The following is a 23,353-nucleotide window of genomic DNA, read 5'->3' on the forward strand; positions in this document are numbered from 1 at the left end:
GCCCCGCCTCCCCCGCGGCGCCCGGCCCCGCCTCCCCCGCGGCGCCCGGCCCCGCCTCCCCCGCGGCGCCCGGCCCCGCCTCCCCCGCGGCGCCCGGCCCCGCCTCCCCCGCGGCGCCCGGCCCCGCCTCCCCCGCGGCGCCCGGCCCCGCCTCCCCTACGTCAGTCAGTCAGCGCCCGGGTCGCGGATGACGCGCACTTTGTGCGACGGACCCGGAAGAGGACCCGGCCGCTGGATGCAGACTCGTGGGCCCGGACTACACGTGAATCCTCGAGGCTGAACCGTGGTTCGGCTGCATGGTGTCCTGACGAGCCGAAGCAGCTGGAGCGGCCGCCGAAGGACTCCGGGAGGCTCCCCCTGCGAGCAGAAGCGCCGCAGGCTCCGGGGGAGGTAAGGGAGGAGGCGGTCAGGGGAAGCCAGGTGCTTGCCTTGGCCCAGCTCCCCCGCCGGTGGCCTGCGTCTCTGCGGCCTCGTGGGGTGACAGGCCCCGGGTCGGGGCGGACTTCCCCCGGCACGCTTCGTGCGGTGACAGAGCTGGAGCACCCCTCCCGAGCACCGAGGAAGGCAGTTCCTGAAGTGCTCGGCGATGCGGCACGTCCGCATGTACACACGTCCGTCCGTCCGTAAGCCCTTCCCGGGGCCGCAGACCTTTAAACCTCTAAGTCCTCAGGCAGACGTGGGGCGCAGCTCCCGTCGGAGGAGGCGGGAGAGGAGGACGGGAGTGAGCGTGTGGTCCTTAAAAGCCATTTCATGGGCTCCTCCGCTTCTTTCCTAAAATTCGCTTTTCAGTTTCGAAACTTCAGGTGAGTTGCCAAGTTCAGTATGTCTCCCTACGTGGGAACGTGTTTTCCAAAATTAATTGCGGGGTACAAGAGCTTCATTGATTGGTTTTAATCTGACTGGATTTATTCATTGATAAATGGCGTTTACTTGTACAGTGGATTCTCTTCGGCGTTTCTCAGTTTCGGCCCCCTGTGGCGGGGGCTGCAGATCACGTGCTTCTGCTGGAGAGCGTGCCCCCCCCCCTTTGTGGGGCTCAGCGCCGTCTGCGGGCGTCGACTTGGTGTACACTGGGGAGGGGAGATGCTTTCCATAAAGGTCGCCCCGATTTCTCCAGCGTGAGGAGTGCTCACCGAGGACGCTTCTGCTGATGCAGAGCTGTCACCGGTTGGCAGCCTGCGGTGTGGACGCTGAGGCGGCAGAGCTGTCACCGGTTGGCAGCCTGCGGTGTGGACGCTGAGGCGGCAGAGCTGTCACCGGTTGGCAGCCTGCGGTGTGGACGCTGAGGCGGCAGAGCTGTCACCGGTTGGCAGCCTGCGGTGTGGACGCTGAGGCGGCAGAGCTGTCATCGGCTGGCAGCCTGCGGTGTGGACGCTGAGGCGGCAGAGCTGTCACCGGCTGGCAGCCTGCGGTGTGGACGCTGAGGCGGCAGAGCTGTCACCGGCTGGCAGCCTGCGGTGTGGACGCTGAGGCGGCAGAGCTGTCACCGGCTGGCAGCCTGCGGTGTGGACGCTGAGGCGGCAGAGCTGTCACCGGCTGGCAGCCTGCGGTGTGGACGCTGAGGCGGCAGAGCTGTCACCGGCTGGCAGCCTGCGGTGTGGACGCTGAGGCGGCAGAGCTGTCACCGGCTGGCAGCCTGCGGTGTGGACGCTGAGGCGGCAGAGCTGTCACCGGCTGGCAGCCTGCGGTGTGGACGCTGAGGCGGCAGAGCTGTTACCGGTTGGCAGCCTGCAGTGTAGACACGGGCGGTGTGACTTCTCCAGTGCCAGAGACCCCAGCTCGAGCTCCTCGAGCTTCTGCTTAAAATCGGAATTTACCAATTTAATGTTGTGGTGAGGTTCTAGAAACAGACCCACATGTTCTAGGGAGCCCCTGCTTGGTTACCTTGTGCATGCCCTTGACCTCCCCTGACAGGTGGGGACAAGCCCGGCCCGCCTCACCAGGGGGTTGGAGGGCCAGGCGGGAAGGTGTGCCTTGTAGATCCTAAGGCTCCGGTCCCAGCGTGAGTCCGGCGGGACTCCGGGTTCAGGAGGGAGGGGGAGGTGAGCAGGGTTGGCCGGGCGTCTTATCTCCGTTTAGTGGCTGGCACTTGAGTGATCAGATTTACGGAACACAGGGCCCGTCCCCAGCAGCCGTTAGAGGAGGTGAGACAGCCTCCTGTCCTTCTGTCGGGCCCGCAGCCCTCGTCTGTGCGGTGAGACCCTTAGAAAGCAGACTTCCCGGTCTGGAAGGGTCCGTGACTGAGCCTGACTTCTTATTGTGCCTCTTCCTTCCTGGAGAATGGATGGGAGAGCCTTCACCTGAGCAGCATTTCTGTGTCCTCTGTAAGGTCATTTAGAGCTTGACGTCTTCTCTACAGATGAGTGTCGGTGTCCCCTGCTCTGCTCCCTCCCTGCTGTTCTTTTTACCTTAGCTGCCAGAAAACAGACCCAAACTTACTGCAAGGAGGAACCTTCCAAACCAGGTGCCTGAAAGTAACGGTGCTCTCTTTGGGTGGATTCCTTTGCTTAGTACTCAGATGGCTCCTTGACACCATTTTGTTATTGAGTAAGCTGCTCCAAGGTCTTTGGAAAGGGGGAGGAACAGACTTTAAATAGGTATTGAATCCATGTATAAAAATCATATTTCCTGTTTTTCAGATTAAAGAAGGGGACACTAAAAATATTAAAGGACACTGCTTTAATACCCAAGGATTATCCTTTTGGGAGGTGATAGTTCAGTTGTAAAGAACAATGGCTGGTTATAAGCCTGTGGTTATTCAGACATTACCCAGACTTGGTGAGAAGATAACTCAAGATACATTGTATTGGAAAAACTACAAGGTAAGGACCGGAGATAATTAATAGAAAGTAATTTTTCATTTATATTAATTTTTCCAGTACACAGTTAAATTTTGGTTTGATTTTCTATATCAAGTTAATATGGTCTAAATAATCTAAAAATTTGAAAACAATTCAGAAACTAACTTAGCAAATGACTTGAAGATTAGGCTAATAATTTGATTGCCTGTTCTTATCTCTGAATATTTTATGTCAGTTGTTCAGTGAAATTTCTGTATCAATCCCTACTTGTTAATCTGTAGACTCTTTGCTTTTCCTCATTATAATATAAAACATTTGTTACTTTAAAAAATTGGTTTTTGATAAGTCTTAAAGATTTCTTTATAAGATGAAGCACGCAAGTAGTTCTTAGGAATTATTTATAAGAAATGTATACAGATGTTAATCCACTAATGCTAAAGGGATTCTAATATGACATTGTTTTTCATTTAGACTCCTGTTCAGATAAAAGAGTTTGGTGCAGTGACAAAAATAGACTTTTCTCCAGAGCCTCCATATAATTATGCTGTCACAGCTTCTTCAAGGGTAAGGCTTGATATCATCAGATCTGGTTTTATGTGGTTTATCTTTAACTTTTGATTCATGTACTCTGTGGTGAAAACAATTCATGAAATTCTTTTGCCGTATCTTTGCTATTTGTGATAGATTCATATTTATGGCCGATACTCCCAAGAACCGATAAAAACCTTTTCCCGCTTCAAGGACACTGCGTACTGTGCTACGTATCGACAAGATGGTAGGCTGCTCGTTGCTGGCAGTGAAGATGGTGCTGTCCAACTCTTTGATGTGACCGGAAGGGCACCACTCAGACAATTTGACGGCCATTCAAAGTAAGAATTGCATCTGATTTCCATTGGTACATTTTTTCAATTCTATGTTCTAACCTTGAAAAAACTGATGGATACAGTCTTGGAGGTTTGGGTGTTGTGTAAAAGCTTCAGTACCATGTGCTGAGGGTAGCCTTGGAGTAGGTTGGAGGAGGCATTTAGGAACCTGAATAAGTAAGTGGATGTTCAAACCAGTGAGGAGTAGCTGACTGGATCTCTGTTAAAAGTGAACTATATCAGGGAATTGTTTTTCCTTTTTTCTTAGTTCTGTTGAACATTTTGCTATTTGATGAACTGCTTGATAAGACATAGTTTTTTCTGGTAATTGTAAGCATTTTATTAAAATTACTTATGACTCAAATATTAATTTAAAACAGAAGTGTGTTCTTCAGTATATTTTTCACTATTATTTGACACTAATTCAACAAGAATGTACTGTGTCTACAGTGTGCCAACCATTGTTAGGTGCTGAGTGGGATAGAGTTCAGATAAGACTTGGTCCCTGATGTCGTGGAGTTGTTGGTCTAGTAGAGGCATAAGGTGAAAACACAGATGATTTAAGTGCATTAATACAGTTCAGAGCAAAATTCTGTGGTAGGTCTGAAGGGGAAAGTCATTCCTTATCATGAAGATCCAGACAGAATTAGAGAGGAATGCATAGAGAGAATGTGGACATTGGAGGCACAGAGAATTTCATCTGCACAGCATTGGGAGGTTCAGAGAAGAAAATCCTAGTTTTAAGCAAGGGAGAATGAATGGGAGAGGGTTAGTACCCAGTGATGAAGGACTTTGAATGCCAAGTAAAAAAGAGTGAATTTAATTCATTAGTTGGCAAGGGGGAGCAAATGAAGTGTTTTGGACTATACTTATACAGGGGAAAAATTATTCTAACAGTGGCAGGAAGGATAAAGAGGGTGCTATCGCAATAATCCAAATAGATGATTGACTACCAGTGAAACAAATATTTAAGATTAAATTAATTTAATAGAGACTGAATTGAAGATATTAAGACATGAACTAACTTTTTCTATTGAAGTTTACCCAGATGCAAAAGTACCTGTTATTTCTTCTTGTTTTGCAAATTCCCTCCACACCATGAAAGTAGATGGCAACCCATCTTTGCCCTAAGATGTAGTTGGTCCTAAGTTGTAAGAGACACATAGAAAGTGTCAGCCACAGAACTTAGACTGAGGTCTTCCTGATATCAAACTCCACATTCTGGGCATTATTTATTCATGCTGCCTCTCTACCTGTGGAAATGTAAGCATATCATAAGGGCAGTGATGTCCCCAAAGGTTCGCATTTCTGCCCTCTGAAATTTTCAGTGTTTTGGCTGAACCTCTTCTTAGAATTTATGCTCCCTTTTATAATGTTATTTGTGTAAGCATCTTCCCTCCCTATTAGATTGCAAACTTCTTGCAGTATAAATCTGTGTTGTTTGTTTGTATACAAGCTCCCAGCAGAGTTTCTTGCAAATGGTAAATGCCTAATAAGTGTTTGTTGAACTGAATTAAGGTGTCAGTTTACGGATACTGCTTCATTAATCTTTTGTTCTATGACAGCCTAATCATGATGTGGAAGTTTAAATATCCAAACTGAATTGGGGCAGACAGGCATTTGGACAGCCTTCGCTTTCTTTTCCTCAGTTCTGACCCCACAGCTTCTTCACCTCTAGTCATCCACTCAAGCTTTTCACAATTTTTTTTATAGATAGTGCAAATTGTCCTTGTGAGAATATTCCAGAAATAAAATTCCTGCTAAAATCTCATGCTTTACCATTTCTTATCTTTCAGAGCCGTTCATATGGTAGACTTTACCGCTGACAAATACCGCATCCTCTCTGGAGCAGATGATTATACAACTAAGTTATGGGACATCCCGAATGCCACTGAAATTTTGTCCTTCAGTGAGCATACGGATTATGTGAGATGCGGCTGTGCTAGCAGACTTAACGCAGATCTCCTTGTAACAGGTTAGCTTCATCTTTTTCTGAGGCAGATGATTAGACAGCAGTGTACTTTTTGCTCTTTGGGGGAGGGAGCAATTTTTCAATTTCATAATGGAATTACATTTGTTTCCTCTCCTTTTTACATATTATCCTTTGCTTCTACCTTCACCCCTTCCCCAACCTCCTCATATTATTTTCTTTGGAGCCAGTGTGGTACAAACGACCTCTTTGGGATTTAGTCTCATCTGTAAATTGAGGAGATTTGTAGATAGATGGTCACTGAGGTCCCTTGTGACCGAAAGCCTATAATGATAAGTGTGTGTATGTCAGTAGCAAACTGCCTTCCAAATTCTCAAGTCGACTGGCCATTTCGGTACCTCTGCCAAGTAAATCAATGTCATACCAAGTTCAGTTACATTTGTTTTTATTGCTGCATTTTGTTTTGAGATATCAGTCACTTCCTAATGAACAATTCTCCTTCTCTCATAGTAACTTGCTTTTAAACGTGACTGCCTAATGGAGGGATGGCTCCGCACTCTTCATGTTATTTTCCATTTTTGTAGTTTAATGATGTGTGCTCTAACATGGTAGACTGTGTGGTGGCTTCGGTGGTAGTTGAGGGTCAGAGGTGGTGAGTTACATTTTTGTGGTTGCCTCTAACCAGGGTTTTACAAACTGTTTAGTAAACTAACATAGACTCTGAAGGCAGGAGCAATGGAAAATCAAGGAAAGCATAATGTGCACATATGTGGAGCGTGAGAATTTGAGAGTTGGATTATCTCATGCAACTCTCACTAGACAGATGGGGCAGGGGAGCTCAGAGTGGGCAAGGGACTGGCCCAAGGACACATGGGCAGCAGTGAGGTCTGGCTTCCAGTCCTAGACCTTCTGACTCCAAAGCCTTCTTTCCCACTGTACTGTCTGCAGTGCGCACTTAGTGCTCAGCTTGGACACACAGATGTCCTTGGGGATCCTTTGTGCTGTTAGCCATGCCTTTTGACTTTGTGAACTGAACTTTTGTAAATTGTTGTTTGTGGCTGTTTTAAAAAGACAGCCAATTTCATAAAAGCATAAACTGATGTTTTAGGTTCGTACGACCATACTGTAAAAATGTTTGATGCCCGAGTGAAGAAAAGTGTGCTGACTGTGGAGCATGGACAGCCTGTGGAGAGCGTTCTGCTCTTTCCCTCTGGAGGCCTTCTGGTATCTGCAGGTATCCGTTTTCAGTTTTTTTTAAGAGGTTTAATATTGGCCTCATTATATACCTAGCATTTCCTTTCTGAATCTGAGTAATCTGCCTTTTATAACCTCTTTGGGTATCTGAATGTATATTTCAGGTTGGTGAAAGAGTAGGGAGAATTGGACAGATGTTAAAAGGAACATGAAAGGGATATTTGAACATAAATTACCATTATTGTTATTATCTAAGAAAGGGTTATTCTTGACCTTAAAGTTTTAGGTAAATACCTGATACTTTTTATGAAGACCATAGTTATTTTTAAGAAGGAAAAATGCCTCCCATACTGACTTAGTGCTTTTGTACCTCTCTCCAGCTTGAAGGGATTGCAGCAGATTTTTGGTCAGAACCAAAGCAATATATAGCAATCTCCAGCTTGATGACCCAGCAGGAAGCTGATGGTTCAGCAGGGCCAGGGAGACTGAGGAAATCCAAGTTTCTGAGACTCTGATGTCAACCTGGACACAATCTACATGGAGTCTGGACAGAGAGTTTCGTTTGCTTATTGTCTTTGGTTTATCCAGCTCAACTTTTCAGCATAATGATGCAAAAATAAGGACCTATTTCTATTTAAGTTAGAAAATTAGTGTAATCCTGAAGTGCTGCAAACTTGTATGCAGTATATACATATGTTATAATATAACAGTTGCTTTCCATAAAGAGAATTCCTGTGTTTGATATAGTAGAACCTAAAGCTTAATGCTTAACATCCTAATGCTTAGTCATTTTTATTTGGAGCTTTTAGGTTTAACATAGCGTCTTCACAGTGTCCTAATTGAATAGGAAGTGTTAAGTTGATTATTCCTATTTTACAGATAAAAAAACAGCCCTAGAGAGGATAAATGATTTAGGATTCTGTGATTCAGATCAAGGAAGAGGCACTTTAGAGATTGTTTGATAGAATCTCCTTATATTACATTTGATAAAAATGGAAGTCAAGAGTAGTAGTTGTGAAAGTTTCATGGTTAGTAAGTGTCAGTTAGCAGTGTTTTGTCGGTTGCATCATATGTCCATCTTATCCCCTACCTCTCAGTTCAGGCTACTCCCTCTACCCCACCTACTCAGAAAAAAAAAATATAGATCTCCCTGAATTTTTTTCCCTCTCTTCCCTTTGTTATACTTCTGAGGAAAGAATACTTGAAATTAAGTTTTCTAGAGAAGGCTTCAGGTTGCCTGCTTACTAAAAAAGAGATCCATATGCAGTCTGGGTTCCTATGTTCATAATTTTGATGAGGTATATTTTCGTTAAGTTAATTGTATTTTACAATTTGTATAAAAATATAAAACTTTTTTCAACACAAATAGGTCTTATGTAATGCAATTTTTTCTTAAGTTTATGGTTTTCATAAGTTTCAAGTGGTTTTTCAAACAAATTGGCTTTGAAATTGAAAGTTAAGAGTAATTCTTCCTTGGTTAATAACAGTAAGAGTGATTTATGTTTCTAAAGCACTTTTGTGCCTCATATTAACATATATTTGATTATTCTTATACCAGGAGGTCGCTATGTTAAAGTCTGGGACATTCTAAAAGGAGGACAGTTGCTAGTATCACTGAGAAATCATCACAAAACCGTCACATGCTTATGTCTAAGCAGCTCTGGACAAAGACTGCTTTCTGGATCACTAGACAGGTCAGTATCTTAATTTGATCAGAGACTTGGCTTTGTCTTGAATTAAGAAAAATATTGCCTGGAGATGAGTATATAGGTCTCAGCTGCTTAGTAAAGTAGATGTGGTTCTCCCTCTCAAAGTTGGCTATAAAGTGAATTACAATAAAATAAATTTTTTTTTGTTCACTGATTCCCATTTCCAAAAATTCAGTTTTTGTGTTGTAATATTTGAACTGTGTCTAGTGCTTTGTAGTTTCCACAGTGTTTTCCTCACAAACCTAGGTTAGGTTGGGCAAGTGGTTTCATCCCTACTTTACCGATATGGAGACTGAGGCTTAAAGAGGCTAAATGGCTTAGACCAGATTATAGGCAAATAAGATGTGAACTATTGGTTATTTGTATATAAGGAGTCTCAGAAGTCTTATTATACTTTAATTATGTTGTCATAAGCTTTTAAAATGCTGCACTAAGACTTCTGATAAACCCTGCATAGGAATACAGTAAATTCTGTGGTTTTTCTTTTATGCCCTGCAACTTTGCTGAACTCTTTAAGTGTTTTTTGGTTTTCCTTAGCTCTTGTTATTATCTACAAAAAGTGATTATTTTAATACTGTGGATAATTTTTTAAAAAATATTCACTTAATGCATTATATTTGCTAAGATATGATTTAGAATATTTATACTCATAAGTAAAATCATAAATGAGTTGGACTGATAATTTACTTTCTTTGGATTTTACTCTTGTTAGGTTTTGGCATTAAAATCTTATTCATCTTATGTAGCCTGCTCTGATCTGCATTTTAAAGTAGATTATGTAATAGAAACTGGAAGTTCAGAGAAATTCAGATATTTTAAAGACAAACAAAATATACGCACTGGGAGCTTAATTTTTCATCACTTTTTACTTTTAAGACATGATCTACTGTAGCAAGTTGGCTGAGAAAATCTTTTCCCATTTTACGTTTTTATCTCTGACGACTTCTCAGAGAGATTTTGGAGGAATGAGCAAGTAGGCATATAGGCTGGTGATTTGTCACTTTTTTTTGAAGAAGTGTAAGTTCATGATTTTGGGGGTAATTTTTAAAGAATTTTTGGGATCTCTTAAAAACTGATCTTAAGTACTTTTAAAATGATGTCTTTTTTTCCATCTGTTTGGTCAAAGTCAAACACTCTTTCCAACTTCTTAAGTGTGTTTGCTTCCTCTTCTGGGACATTAGGTACTGAAATGGTAGAGTCCAAATGTGGTTGCTTATCTGTTGCTGCTGAGAGTAGATCACTATAAAAAAGAATGACTTCAATGTGTTTAATTTTCTAATCTTTTCCTTTATTTCACTAACCTCCAGGACATCAGACTCTGGCTCTCATTGATTGGCCAACAGTAGGACCCAACCCAAGCCTCATTTGGTTATTATTTGGGCTCCTATGGTTCAGAGTGAGTGTAAATAGTAATTGTTTCTGTTTTGGCCAGAAACCCCAATAGTCTTCCCCTGCCAGATTGATTTTTTTTTTTTTTGACTAGGTAAAAGAGGCTGACCTAGGAAAGACCTTAGCTTTAAAAGGCCAAGGTCTCCCACTGCATCCAGTGCCATCTCCAACCAAACTGATCTGGACCCAAATGACTGGAAGAGAAAGTGAGGCTGATGACATTGCATAGCCCTGCCTCACTTAAATCCAGTTCACTTGCAGTTCATGACATCACCTCCCTGATGTCATGGTCCTCTTTGAGAATGAAGGACAAACAACACCAACGTTGTAGTATGTAGGGGACTCTGGGTTTCCAAAGGTTATGCCCACAGAGCAATAAGGTCTGAGAGATTCCTTCAGATTACAGAGTATGGTCTCAGTAGCAGGCTGTCCTGTTTGAAGATTCGCTTTGCTGAGTTTGGAGAGGATCCTAGAATTCCCCATGGGTGATGAATTCTTTGGCCATTGCAACCTATAAAGCAAAGAAAATTATAAAATGGTCTTTGGTCCAGTGTGATCCCTTCGTTTCTCCACTGACAAGGTCAGTGCAGGGAGTACAGGAATCAGAAAGTAATGAGTCACAGTTTTTCAGTCACTTACAGATGTTGACTGTTGGTAGTCTAATGTGAAACCCTTGTCTGGTGGGTGTGCGATTGGAGGAACTGGATCATGTTAATCTTGATATTCTCAATAGTTGAACGGAGGCCAAAAGAGCCTAGAAACAACTTAGCCAGAAAACACTTGTTTTTGCCACAGCAGAGAGTGATGGCAGCCAAGGGCAATACTGACTTAGGATATAAACTGGTCTGTAAACTCTTAGAGTGAAATGGTGGAAATTTATGAGCAACAGCACATAAAAGTGCAAGGAGAAGTGGAGGAAAACAAGTGTTACTGAAAGCTTGGTGAGGGACCTAGAAGAATGAGGGTAACAAACAGATGGAAAATAGAAAGATCTGTCAGAATGTCTGTAACATAGTCCTCTCCATCAATGTTGGCTGAAGTTTTCCACATTTGAACTCATAATATCATGATCTCCAGGGTGATGTATGAAGGCGTAGAAATAATACCAAAGAAAATAAAAATAGAAGAAGTCAAGTATTCACGGAAGGGACAGGGCCCTGTTGGAGGCGCTGGTGTTTGGGGGGTGAGGAGGAATTAACTTTCAAGGTCTCTGAAAGAGGAGATCGTACTAAATCCTTGGGAAAAGATTCAGATTTTACTGCTCCAAAAAGCAGTCCAAAAAAAATGTCAGCAGCTACACTTGTGTGCTTATTTTCCCAAACCTGTAATTCAGGGATTTTTTTGGTGAAAGTATGCAAAAAGAACAGACAGCTTTTGCAAATTATATTCTACAGCAGAATATAATTTTGCAGTCACAAAGTTGATGGAAAGGTATAACAAATGTAAGATCCCAGTTTACATTTTGTTGACTATAAAAAATTTGATGTGGTGGAACACAATTTTCTCCTTGCTGTCTCCAGTGCCTATCTTAAAATCATGTAAAACTGAAAAGTAAAATGACAGTGAACTTTATACAGCCAACTGATTATAAATATTGAGGCAAGGCATAAAACAGAAATATGCGTGTTGGAAGTGTTTGCCCTGTGCATGTCCTAGAGGATGTCCTGTACAGAATCTACAGAAGAGTGAGTCTGTGTAGAAGAGGAATATACTCCTGGTGCTCTCATTTGTGAGTAATACTGTTTAGGTTGTGTCATTCTGAGAATGTTGCAGAGCCTTCTGAATAAGTGTAGTCACTCAAACCTTTTCCTTAATTTTCCATATAGGAAAAAAGTGGATGATGTAGACCTATTGTCTTTAGGTTCTAGGTTCTCATATACATTTGGATGTTCTACAAAGCTCTACATGTTTCTTGGACACGCTCAGAATTGAGTAGGAAATACGCCCAACTGCATGTGGGTATAGTGCCATTAATGACCCCTAGCTTCCCTCTGAGACGAAAAGCCCCTTTTTTAACACCAATATTCTTCCATTGCTGTTATGTGGCTGTGAATGGGGGACCACCGTAATCTGGAAGGAAACAAAATGGCAGATGAGTCAAAGGGCAATGAAGTGATGCATGGTGGATGTGAGTAGATAACAGCATCTTGACAGCAAAGAGTTGTGCCAAGGGAATTGATGTAAACGTGGTCTGGGAATAGTAGTAAGAGGCTGGGCTATGTGATGGCCAGTCCCATTGTGCGCTCCATTGGAGCCCGTTGTTTTCAAGAGAAGTTTCTTCCAGTTCTAAAGCTGTGCGGTCACATGTGACGTTCTCAGGAGTAGGAGAAGGAGTTGAGTGGGTGGAGGGAGTTACGCTACACATCCCCAAGGTCACCTGTTCATTGAGCTACTTTCCTTTTGTTCAGCCACTTCATCTCCTATACTTCTTTTTTGTATTTTATTTTTTCTTCTTGTTCCATGGAGCATAGTAAGTCAGTCAGGAGACTTGTTTCAGATTCTTTAGTTCTTGAAATATTCACCAGTTTTCAGAGATAAGTTGGCTTGCCCAATGAGTATTTATAGCAATCAGTGCATTTCTATGAACTTTTCTCCATCATCCAGGAAGCAGCCTTTGAAGATCATTCTTGCTAAGAATCCTATACCTTAGCAAAACAGATTTTTTCTTTAATCTCAGAAAATTCTTTATTCTTATTATAGTTTCCATCTTAACTGAATTTAGAACAGTTCCTCTGGGTAGCCCTATTATTTTGCAAGCATTTTGGCCTCTTATTTTACTATCATCCCTCCTTGTATTCTAGCTCTGAGTTGGGGTTTGCTGTACTGATATACTTCTACCCTGGCAGTTTATAGTCTCCTTATGTATTCCTCTACAACCTTCACAGGTGTAGAGTCTGTGTTTTGTTTTCATAGGCATTATTTCTTATTAAATCAATAAATGTAAATTTGCTTATTTTTATCTGAATCTTTAGATGCTGTTGGAGTATGGAGCATTTGTTAATTATATCTAAGTGAATATTTTAAATCTGGATTACAGTTTTAGGAAGTTAGAGATAGTATCCAGCATATGCATTGTCCTTGGGGTTATGTTGAAAATGAATGAAAAAATGAATAAAAGTTGCCTGTGAATGTTAATTGGCTTTCTTAAAATGCTGTTACTAAAAACCTATTACTGTGGCTCCTCTTCATGGATAGCAAAGGTGTATTTCAATAAATCCTCAATTTCCTTGTCTTGTCAAACAAGAGAATAAACTAGACAATCTTGGAGGTCTTTTAGTTCTAGGTCTTATAAATCTGATCACAAATAGCTGATGGTATTTTTTGCAGTGTTCCTCTTATTCCTCTACTTAAGGTAGATTTGTTTATTTAGCTGGTACCTGGATCTTCATTGGGAATTTTTCACATTTCATTTGAGTTTATCATTTAATGCAGGCAAATTGTCAAAGTGTTGGAGTGACTTAAGAGGAAGAAGGGTGAATCTTCAGATCCCAAACCCAGTGTTCTTTGCACCCTACCGTGTTACTCCCCTACTGGCCTGGTTCTGGCATGTGTCAGAGCACCCTAGGTCTGGAGGCAGCTGTAGAAGTCTCAGCTGTGCTGCAGCTCCAGCTTGTTGCCTTGCACTGACCCTGAGCCAGGCGGTTTCAGTTTAGTCCAGCAGTCTCAGTGAGGCATAGCCTGCAGCAGAATTGCCTGTTGTTTTGTTCTGCTATTGGCTTTAACCTTGGAAGCACCCTTGTAACCTACAGACATGCCAACGATGATGGCATAGAAGAAAAAGTGCCCGTTGTGAGAGTCAGGGTGGTCTGGTGGGAAGAGGGCTGGACTTGGAGCCAGTGACCCAGGATCTAGTTCTGTCTAGAGTTCAGAGAGTGTTCTGGCTGTTACCTTAAGCAAGACCTCATTTTCCCCATCTGTAAAATGGTTGCAATAATGCTTGCACTGCCTGACTTAGCGAGTGGTGAGGAAAGCCCTTTGTGGATCGTAGACTGATGCCAGCGTGATTTATTTTTGCAGTAAAAACCAGATACAGTCAGGTTATCACAGCAGTCATTACTGTAAGGACTGTCTCCTTCGAAAGAGTGCGTTTAAGAGTGAATGAAGACCCTGTTTTTTTTCGTGGCCTGTAAATAAACATTTAATCAATTTGGGGACTTCTGTGATGAATCGCTTTACAGCTCACATCACTTTTCATGTCGTAATTCAGCTTTGTTAAGTAGGTCTTTATGCTTACACGTTTGTTTCCTTAAACTTTATACATGGTGTACTTCAGGCTGACAAGTTCCGAGGAGAGTTATGACTAAGTATCTCTTCCTGTTAGGAAAGTGAAAGTGTACAGCACGACTTCCTACAAAGTGGTGCACAGCTTTGACTACGCGGCCTCGATCCTAAGCCTGGCCTTGGCAGTAAGTATCTGTGCGGGGCTCCTCTGGGTGCATGTCTGTGTCTTAAAGCTGTCCTTTAGCCAGGTTAGGCAGGTCAGAAACGGGACTTTTTGGGTGTGCAATTTAGTCTGAATAATTTCCTTTTCTTTCTCTTACTGGAAATGTTTGAGAGTCTCTAGAATATATTTTGTCACTTTATAAGTAACTTAATATAGTGTAGTACTTGGGGCAGCTAGTGGGTAGACTCATCTTCATGAGTTCAAATCTGGCCTCACACGCTTACCAGCTATATGACTCTGGACATGTCACTTTATCTGATTTGCCTCAGTTTCCTCATCAGTCAAATGAGCCAGAGAGGGAAATGGCAAACCACTCTAGGATCTGCCAAGAGAACCCCCAAATGGGGTCATTTCTGACTGGACATGACTGAAATGACTCCACAACAGTAATGTAGAATGTGCCAGGATGTCAGGGATGGGAGCTAAAAGAAACAGAAGTTTTAAGCACATTCAACCCAACAGACATTTATTAAATGTTTCCTGTGTGTGGTAAGGACTGTGCTAGGGACTGAGGATACAAAGACATGGATGAAACAGCCTCCTTCCCTCTGCTTATAGTCTAGTGAGGAGAGATAACCTGTATGCCTATAAGTATATTACAGAATGGATGCAAGGTAATTTTGGGGAAAAGGTACTATTAACCCAGAAAGTCTTCATGAAGAAAAGGAGGGAGATAATATGAGAGGCTCGAGAAGTCCTATGTAAGTCAGATAGGGAGCAGTGAAAAAGTTGCCTTGTTGTAGGGTAGGTCTAGTTGAGATGAGATAAACGTGTGGTAGATCCAGTCAGCGTAATTACACCCTTTTCTCTAGCTCTGTTTGCTGGCACATAAATAGGAGCAGAAGGGGTGGATGGTGGGAGTTATCCAGGGTTAGGGTTTGGCAAGGCGTGAGCAGCAACAGGACTGGAGAACAAGGGATTCAAGAGTAAAGGGTAGCATTGAAATTGGTCATCTACAGGGTTGTAATTAGGAAGGTGAATTCACCTAAGAAGGGGAGGATTCCTGGGAAAGTTCTGAGAGCTGGAGGGGTTGAAGGTTGGGACAGAATGACTTTAGGAGTCATCTGTCATCTAGATCTTGTGATCCATTTGCAAAAACTGTAGGGAAGTAGAGCATTTTCTGGAGTCAAGAACAACTGAGGATTTAAGAAGAGTTAGTAGTTTGGCAGAGAAGTAGATATTTTAAGACTCTTCAAAGATGTTGTTAATTCTGTATTCATGTATCTTAAAATTTTTTAATGAAGTTATATGAGTGAATATAATCCATTTACCTTATATATTCATCACAAAGATTATGCTGATAGTAAAATGAAGTTCTCGTTCTTTTCTACTCTCTGGGTTTATATTTTTGCTCACTCGAATGATCTAGCAATATAAGCAGCAGCAGTAAATAATCCTTTAAATAAAATCATTTGAGATAATAGGGGGAGTATCTGATTGTTCCAAAATAGTATGGTTCACCAGTACTTACCAACATTTAAAAATTCATTTCAGCGCGAAGATGAAACTATAGTTGTAGGGATGACCAATGGAGTGCTGAACGTGAAACATCGGAAACCCGAAACAAAGAAAGATCCGTTTCCAAGGAGACGAAGACCTGCATATAGAACCTTTGTTAGAGGAAAAAATTACATGAAAAAACAGGTATTGAAAAGGGAGAAGAGAATAAATCTTTAATTTCTTTCTTTTCAACATAAAATATGCCTCATTAAAGAATGGCCAAACCAGTTCCCAAAGAGCGCTATTTTCTGAGAAAGCATCACCTCTTTAAATGACAAAGTAAGCATGATAATGGGGATTTGATAAGAGGGGAGTACTTTTACAAGGTGTCTCAAGTAAAGAGGGTTGAAATCAGAAGTTATGACTTCTTCATAGGTTTATTTATTTATTATATGTTTATAGTTATAACTTTATAATATCGTTAAAACGTAACTTCTTGAGATTCACTTTTTAGGTATTGATTTAATCATTTTTTCTTCTTTCATACTTTATCTTGTAAGCATAATGGTACTTACAGTATGAATATTTAAAAGTACTCTCTTCTTCCCTATCCTTTCCCTGTCCTGTGGAAAGAGATAATGAAAAAAATCACAAAATGAAAGAAAAGATTTTTATTTTTTCCTGTTTAAAATTTGTCTTTCTAGGATGATGTTTTGGTCAGCAGACCATTAAAGACATACCTTCAGACATATGACAGAGATTTGAAAAGCTTTCAGGTTTCCAAAGCTCTTGATAGAGTCCTTCAGGTGAGCAACATCATTTTTTTTCCTGTAATTTGTTTTATTTGGGGTATAATTATCAGGATTCAAGAACACAAGAGAAAAGCCCTTTTAAAATGTTTTATAATGTGACAACTTTAATCTTGCAGCTGACTGTATTATCTGCTTGGGTTGACTTTTTTCCGTTTTATTTTAGCCCAGGTTTAGAGTCAAACAGCCCGAAGTGACAGTTGCTGTCATTCAAGAGTTAAATCGAAGAGGAACTCTCTCGAATGCCCTTGCAGGAAGAGATGAGAAACAGCTTAGCATTATTCTTAGTTTCTTAATAAGGTATGCTTTGTAGTCCTAAAACAGCAGTGTTTTGAACCCCAAAACCTTATTTCCAAATTAGAGAAATTATTAAAACAGTGAGGGACCATGGTTTAGTAGATAGAGAGTTGGCCTGAAAGCCGGAAGACCTGAATTCAAGTCCCACTTCTGCCCTGTACTGCCTGGTTGAACCCTGGGCCAAGTCATTTAATCCCTCATTGTTCTGGGCAACTTTCTAAAGCTATTAAGTTGCAAAGAAAGTGCCAACCTGCATTGGGAGAAGTTTCCTCACCTGGAAGTTCCATACACCAGTGAAATCACAGGTCTACATCCCCTCTCCCTTTTTGCTTTCCTTATACTAGTCCCATAAGTTTGGTAGTAGAAGTATTAATTACCCTTCCCAATCCCATTAAACAAATGAGGAATCTGAAATGAAGAGATTAAACTTTTAGTGGCACAGTCGTATAGTTAGGAAGGGTCAAAACCAGAGTTTGAACGCATCCAGGCCTCCTGACTTCAAATCCAGAGTGCTGCAAAGTTTGATTTTTATAGAGAGTTGGCATAACAGAAAGGTGACAACTTCCTAAGTTTTGGTTCTGATAAACCAATTTTTTACTTTGTAGGCACCTGGCAGAGCCAAGATTTGCCCCTGTTCTGATCAATGTTGCTGAAATGGTTATTGGTAAGTTGTAAGGGTTTGGTTTTTTGGTGTTTTGGGTTTTTTTTAAGGTTTGTAGTCTTCAAATTTAAGCAGTTTATTAGATATGGTTGTAAAAGTACTAAAAATTAATTTAAAATTCAGCTCATATATGATTATCAATTCAGATTTATCATAATCATAACTGAGTTAGGTTGTTGTTGTGTTCATCCTTCATTTTTGAAGCCCATGACATCAGAGAAATGATGACATGACTTGCACTTGACTTTGTTTTGAGTGAAAGAGGGCTGTGCAGGTCACCAGCCTCACTTCTCCTCCAGAGCCATCTGGGTCCAATGATCAGATATTCATCAGAATGACTGGAGATGACCCAGAATGCAATGGGAGACCTTGGCCTTTTTTAGGCTAGGCCTTTTCACATACTCACTTGGGTGGAGGTAACCATTGAGTGAATAGGCCTCTTTAAGAAGTGATCAGGGAATGGCCCTTTTAATGAACAAAAGAAAAAAAATGACTAAATTAGACTGGGAGGGAAAGAGAAGCTGGTAGCACTTTATCCAAAATGCCTCGCTTCATATACTGTCTTATCTGATCTCTTAGGAGGGACATGACTGTAAAGTTAGATCCTTGTGCAGATCGTTTCTGTATGTATGCCTTCACCATAAAAAGGACAGAGTAACTTTTAAAAAGTAGTGAAGCAAGTGGTTCTTTGTCATGCACTTCAGTTCAAATTCTACCATCTGTAAAATAAATCTTATAGTAGAAAGGAAGTTCTAGTGACTTTGTGTTTTTTCATGTTTGTGCTTTTTTCTAGACATATACCTACCTGTGATTGGACAGTCACCAGTAATTGACAAACAGTTTTTGGTGCTTCAGGAGCTTGTGGAAAAAGAGATTAATTACCAAGGACAGCTATTAGAAGCTTTGGGGATGATGGACATGCTTTTTGCTACCATGATAAGAAAAGAAAGCACTTCTGTGTTCAACAGTAAATCCAACGGTGTTTCCAGGGAACAGGAACAAGATACAGGCAGCGTGCTTGTTTGAGGCCTTGGTTGGTAAATAATACCAACCTTTAAATGAACTTTAGCTTAGTCAGTATTGGAAAGGGAACTGTTTGATGAATGACTCCTTATGGATAGCTTCGTACAAGAAGAAGCCCATCGGAATGGATTTTTCATAAGAGACTGAATAGCGATGTTTGGAAAATAAATATCTCCTTAGGATATGACTTTTGATGAAGTAATTTTATTTCTATATTTTAAATAATTTTATAAAATCTTCAGGTTGGAGGATGATTTTGCTTCTCTGGCTCTTACTGTCCTGGACACTGTTCATTTTAAATGTTCTTAGAATGAGGTGATGTTTTGATTCAGCAGTCATTCTACATCAGAATCTAGGAGGGGGAGAAGCATTCAGAGGATATCATGTTTGTTTTAGGAAGGAGGAGCTCCTATGGATGATGCCTCCACTCCGAGATACCTTTCTTCCAATGAGGTATTTCACATTTTCTCCTATTTTTTTCACTCTTTTGGTTTTGTTTTGTAATTTCTTGGTTTCTCATAGTCATTAGCTTCCATCGACTCCATTTTCTTCAGTGCGCTTTTGAACCTCCTTTTCCATTTGGCTAATTCTGCTTTTTAAAGCCTTCTTCTCCTCATTGGTTTTTTGGGTCTCTTTTGCCATTTCGGTTAGTCTTTTTAAAGCTGTTGTTTTCTTCAGCACTTTTTTGGGTCTCCTTTAGCAAGCTTTGGACCCGCTTTTCATGCTTTTCTTGCATCCCTCTCACTTCCCTTCCCCATTTTTCCTCCACCTCTCTGACTTGATTTTCAAAACCCTTCTTGAGCTCTTCCATGGCCTGAGACCATTGCATATTTATTTTGGAAGTTTTGGAAGCCTTGACTTCCTTTGAAGGTATGTGTTGTTCTTCCTCATCCGAAAGGATGGAAGAAAATACCTGTTCACCCAGAAAGCAACCTTCTCTAGTCTTATTTCCCCTTTTTTTGGCATTTTTCCCAGCCAGTTACTTGACTTTTGAGTCCTTTGTCAAGAGGAGGGTATACTCTGGGGACCTGTAAGTTCTCAGTTCCTCCAAGGTGGCACAATCAAGGGAGAGGACTTAACTCCTTTCCCGGCCTGCACACTGGTCTGGGAGCAACCAAAAACTTTTCTGCCCAGAATCTGTGAGTAGTAGAATTCCCTCCCCTAACATCCTCCAGCTCTGCCTTGCCACTGCTCCTCCTCACCCCAGGGCCGTGCTCAGGGCGGAGATTCTGATCAGCTGTTCAGTTCCCCCAGGGGCTTTGGGTAGAGGGCAGGGCTGCCACTCAGGGCTGAGACCCAGATCAGCGACTCAGTTTCCCCAGGGGCTTCCCCAGGCTCCCCAGATGGACGCTGCTGCTGCTACCATCACCATCTGAGTCCAGGGCTAGGGGAGGACCCTGCTCCCTTCTGACCCAGTTGAAGAAGCCTTCTCATTGACCTTTGAAGTTGTCTTTGGCGTTTGTGCCATAAGGGATCTGAGAACCTCCGCTGCTGCTGGGTATTCTGTCCTGGAGGCCTGTTCTGGTCCTGTTCCTCCCAGTTCCAGGCAACCAAGACTGGACTGTGCTCCTCTCTGCTCCCTGTGCGACAGACCCTTCCTGTTGGCCCTCCAGGCTACCCTTGGCTGGAAATTTCCTTCACTCTGTCATTCTGTGGCTTCTGCTGCTCTAGAATTCGTTGAGCCATTTTTTTACAGGTATTTTATGGGCTGTTGGGGAAGAGCTAGAGTACGTGTGTCTTTCTACTCTGCAATCTTGACCCCACCTCCTGAGATACCTTTCTTAAGACTCAAGGATTTTTCATCCTTTGTACCCAGCAAAACTGATTTCCTACTTTTCCAGCTCTAGAGAGGGCACCTGGCATCCTCAGTCCCCTACCAGACTAGTCATCCCATGCCCTGAAACTATTAGCTAATGGTGAAACTAGCTTTCCTGGGATGTTGGAATCTACACCAATCTTGCCTCAGCATGGAGAAAGCAGTTTACTCTTTGCTAATCCATTGGAATGTATTAACATTAAATGTCTAGAAATGATTACATTTGTACCTGAATATTTTATTAATTTTTCTAGGTAAGGCAATACCATCAGACTCTAGGGGTACCTCCTATGACTTATGGAAAGCTGTGCAGACAAGTGGCAGAGGACAAAAGGGCTTACATGGGTTGTGAGCTACCCATGTGGTTTGCTTATTCTTTTATAGTCTGGAAGTACTCATGTCAGATTTCCTGAGCCTGGCTTTTCTTTAGTCTCAGAAAATAGTCTTCAGATGCTTGCATCTTATTCATTTACCAGTTGGTCTTTTAGAGGGGAGGTGTTAGGGAGGGAATTAAATAATACAAGTTCCATTCATCCTCATAAAGCTTATCTTCTTTTTAAAAGATATTTTATTAATGCTCTTTGTTTTTTATACACTGTTCTCAATAACCATTCATTCCCTTAACAAAAAGTTAAGCAAAACAAACTGTTTTAGAAATTTTATCTGTTTCCTTAGGAGGCCATTGATACCAGGAGGAGGGCACTGGAGAGGACATTGTCTCTGAGGTTCATCCCAGCCCTCCTCTCCCACTTACTATTGGTGTGATCTCAAGCAAATCTTGTAGTCTTAATTTCCTTATTGCTCATGGGTGAAAATTGGAAACTAAGATGAGATGACCTTTAAGGTCTCTTTCTAGTCTTAACTCTATGGTCCTGTGTTAAATGTATTTATCATGGAGTCATTGAATTTCATCTGAATTCCAGTGATTTATTTTAGTATTTTCATTTATATGATTGTGAGATTGATACATATATTGTTCTCTTGGTTCTTCTGCTTTTTTCTTTTGACTCTTCCCCAATTTATCAGGCTTCTCATTTTTCTGAATTCTTAGTAATTTTTTAGAGCTCAATAATATTTTATTACATTCATATACCATAATTTGCTTCCCAATATATAGATGTACCCATTTTCCATTTTTTTGCTTCCACCAAAAGTACTGTTGTGAATATTTTGGCATACATAAGACCTGTTTTTTGACCTTCTTGATAATAGATCTTATTTTGGAGCTCTTTAGTTACTATTTATTTTTGCTTTTGAATCCTTTTCCTTTTTTTTTAATTTTTTTGTGGAGCTCTAAATGTGTGTACCTTGTTTTATGAAAGTTATATTCTTGCAAAACTTAATGTTGATTTAACTCTTACAAGCAGAATCTTAGTTTTATACATTTTGAGATACTATTTTAATTTATTTTAAATTTCTACCCCACTTCAAGTATTTGTTCAAATATTCAGATGGATCTATCATCTTACTGATTTGTGAATCCACAACAAAGAGGTAGCTCCCAACCCATGTAAGCCCTTTTGTCCCCTGCCACTTGTCTGCACAGCTTTCCAAGTCACAGGAGGTACCCCTAGTGTGGTAAAGTTCTTGCTTGCTTGCTTCTACCATCCCAAGAGTACCAGTGAAGAGTGTTCCAGCTGTCCATCTGTCATCCCTTGTCCTTGTCACATGATTAGCCCATTTTACCAGTTTTTTGATATCTTTTATTTTTATTCTTGTGTTCTATGTCTTGGTTGTCACATAGTAACACTAATAGGCCTGAATTCAAAGGAAGCCGAAAAATACCCATAAGTATAAATACTTAGAGGAACTCTTCATAGTCAGCCAAAATTGGAAACTTAGGTGCTATCCTATTGGGAAATGACTGAACATATATGAATGAAGTATATGAATGTAATATTATCATGTCATAAGAAATGGCAAAATGGAGTGTCAGAAGAAACCAGAAAGACTTAAGTGACAGTGACAGAAAAACAACTTTGAAAGATTTAAAAACTGATCAATGACAAATCGAATCCAGAAGACTGATGAGACATACTCTTTACTACCTGTTAGAGAGGTGATGAACTTATGCAGACAGAGGTACACATTTTGGAACTTGACTAATATGGGAATAAAATATTTCTAATAAATGTTTTTCTTTTTGCTCAGTTATAGGAGTGGGACAGTGGGAGATTATAATTATTTTTTTAATAGGAAAACAAAACCATAGGCCTTTGCTTTCATGGAAACTTGGGCTCATTAGAGAAAACTTTAAATTGCCTTAAGGTAATTGAGCCTCTCTTTTTCCTCGTTTAACTCTGGATTCAGTTCATTAGCCATCTTTACCTTCTGTCTTAGATTGTTATCTCTAGCTCTAGGTTGTCTGTTTAGATGCATATTGAAATTTGGCAATAGACTTTCTTTATTCACTTGGTCTTTCTTGTGTGGATGTTTAAACCTAACTCTTTTGAGTGTTGATAGATCTTTCCCTGGAAGCTCATTAACGTGGGGATTGGTGTAATCAGTAGAGGGTCACTGGCAAATAACATCAGGGGGAACCTCACCATCCGTAGGGGATCCATCTTCAACTTGGACTCTGTATGGGATTTTTTCCATCATAGTGGCCAATAACTGGCAAAAGTGTATGTCTTGTTTTCTGTCTCATCTGATTCTTATCAGAGAAATAACATTATTTAAGCTAGTATGGTTATACTAAGTTTTTCATGGAATTAGGTGATTTTGATATGTGAATGGGAGACATTGTGTTGAGGGAATCTGTTTTGCCCTCCCAGATGAATTTTTTTTCATAGTTCACAGCCCAGTGGGATATTTAATTCTCTTCATCATTCAGTCAGTTGTGAAATGGTAAAGATGTGGTCTGTTGATAAATATCATTTGTAAAAACTGTTTCCACTAATGCCTTCTTTAGAATATCCTCAACTTGTGTATATAAACTCATATAGATTCTGTACATGTACGAGAGGAAGGAATATAG

The 23,353-nt window shown here is 41.1% G+C and overlaps 2 protein-coding genes across 6 annotated transcripts in view; one reads left to right on the forward strand and one right to left on the reverse strand.

Moving 5' to 3' along the window:
* ANKRA2 (ankyrin repeat family A member 2) overlaps window positions 1-15,884 on the reverse strand; it is a 31,149-nt gene extending 15,265 nt beyond the window's left edge. Inside the window, exon 1 of the mRNA XM_072606335.1 lies at window positions 15,802-15,884. The gene's annotated coding sequence lies outside the window, so the exon portion shown is untranslated. The remainder of the gene's footprint in view (window positions 1-15,801) is intronic.
* Window positions 253-18,747, forward strand: UTP15 (UTP15 small subunit processome component). 5 transcript variants are annotated; one of them, XM_072606327.1, is made up of 13 exons: window positions 253-390; window positions 2,640-2,822; window positions 3,273-3,365; window positions 3,486-3,670; window positions 5,461-5,639; window positions 6,703-6,828; window positions 8,347-8,482; window positions 14,208-14,292; window positions 15,825-15,974; window positions 16,475-16,576; window positions 16,746-16,879; window positions 17,482-17,540; window positions 18,331-18,747. In XM_072606327.1, exons 2-13 carry the CDS (start codon window positions 2,733-2,735, stop codon window positions 18,561-18,563), a joined length of 1,572 nt encoding a protein of 523 aa, XP_072462428.1. In that variant the 5' UTR covers window positions 253-390; window positions 2,640-2,732; the 3' UTR covers window positions 18,564-18,747. The 5 variants fall into 5 exon arrangements, with proteins under 5 accessions (XP_072462428.1, XP_072462430.1, XP_072462431.1 ...); XM_072606329.1 differs by lacking the exon at window positions 253-390 and adding an exon at window positions 714-803; XM_072606330.1 differs by lacking the exon at window positions 253-390 and adding an exon at window positions 798-1,832.
* Window positions 18,748-23,353: the final 4,606 nt, after the last annotated feature.

This window comes from Notamacropus eugenii, chromosome 4 (genome assembly GCF_028372415.1).
Source record: "Notamacropus eugenii isolate mMacEug1 chromosome 4, mMacEug1.pri_v2, whole genome shotgun sequence".
NCBI lineage: Eukaryota > Metazoa > Chordata > Mammalia > Diprotodontia > Macropodidae > Notamacropus > Notamacropus eugenii.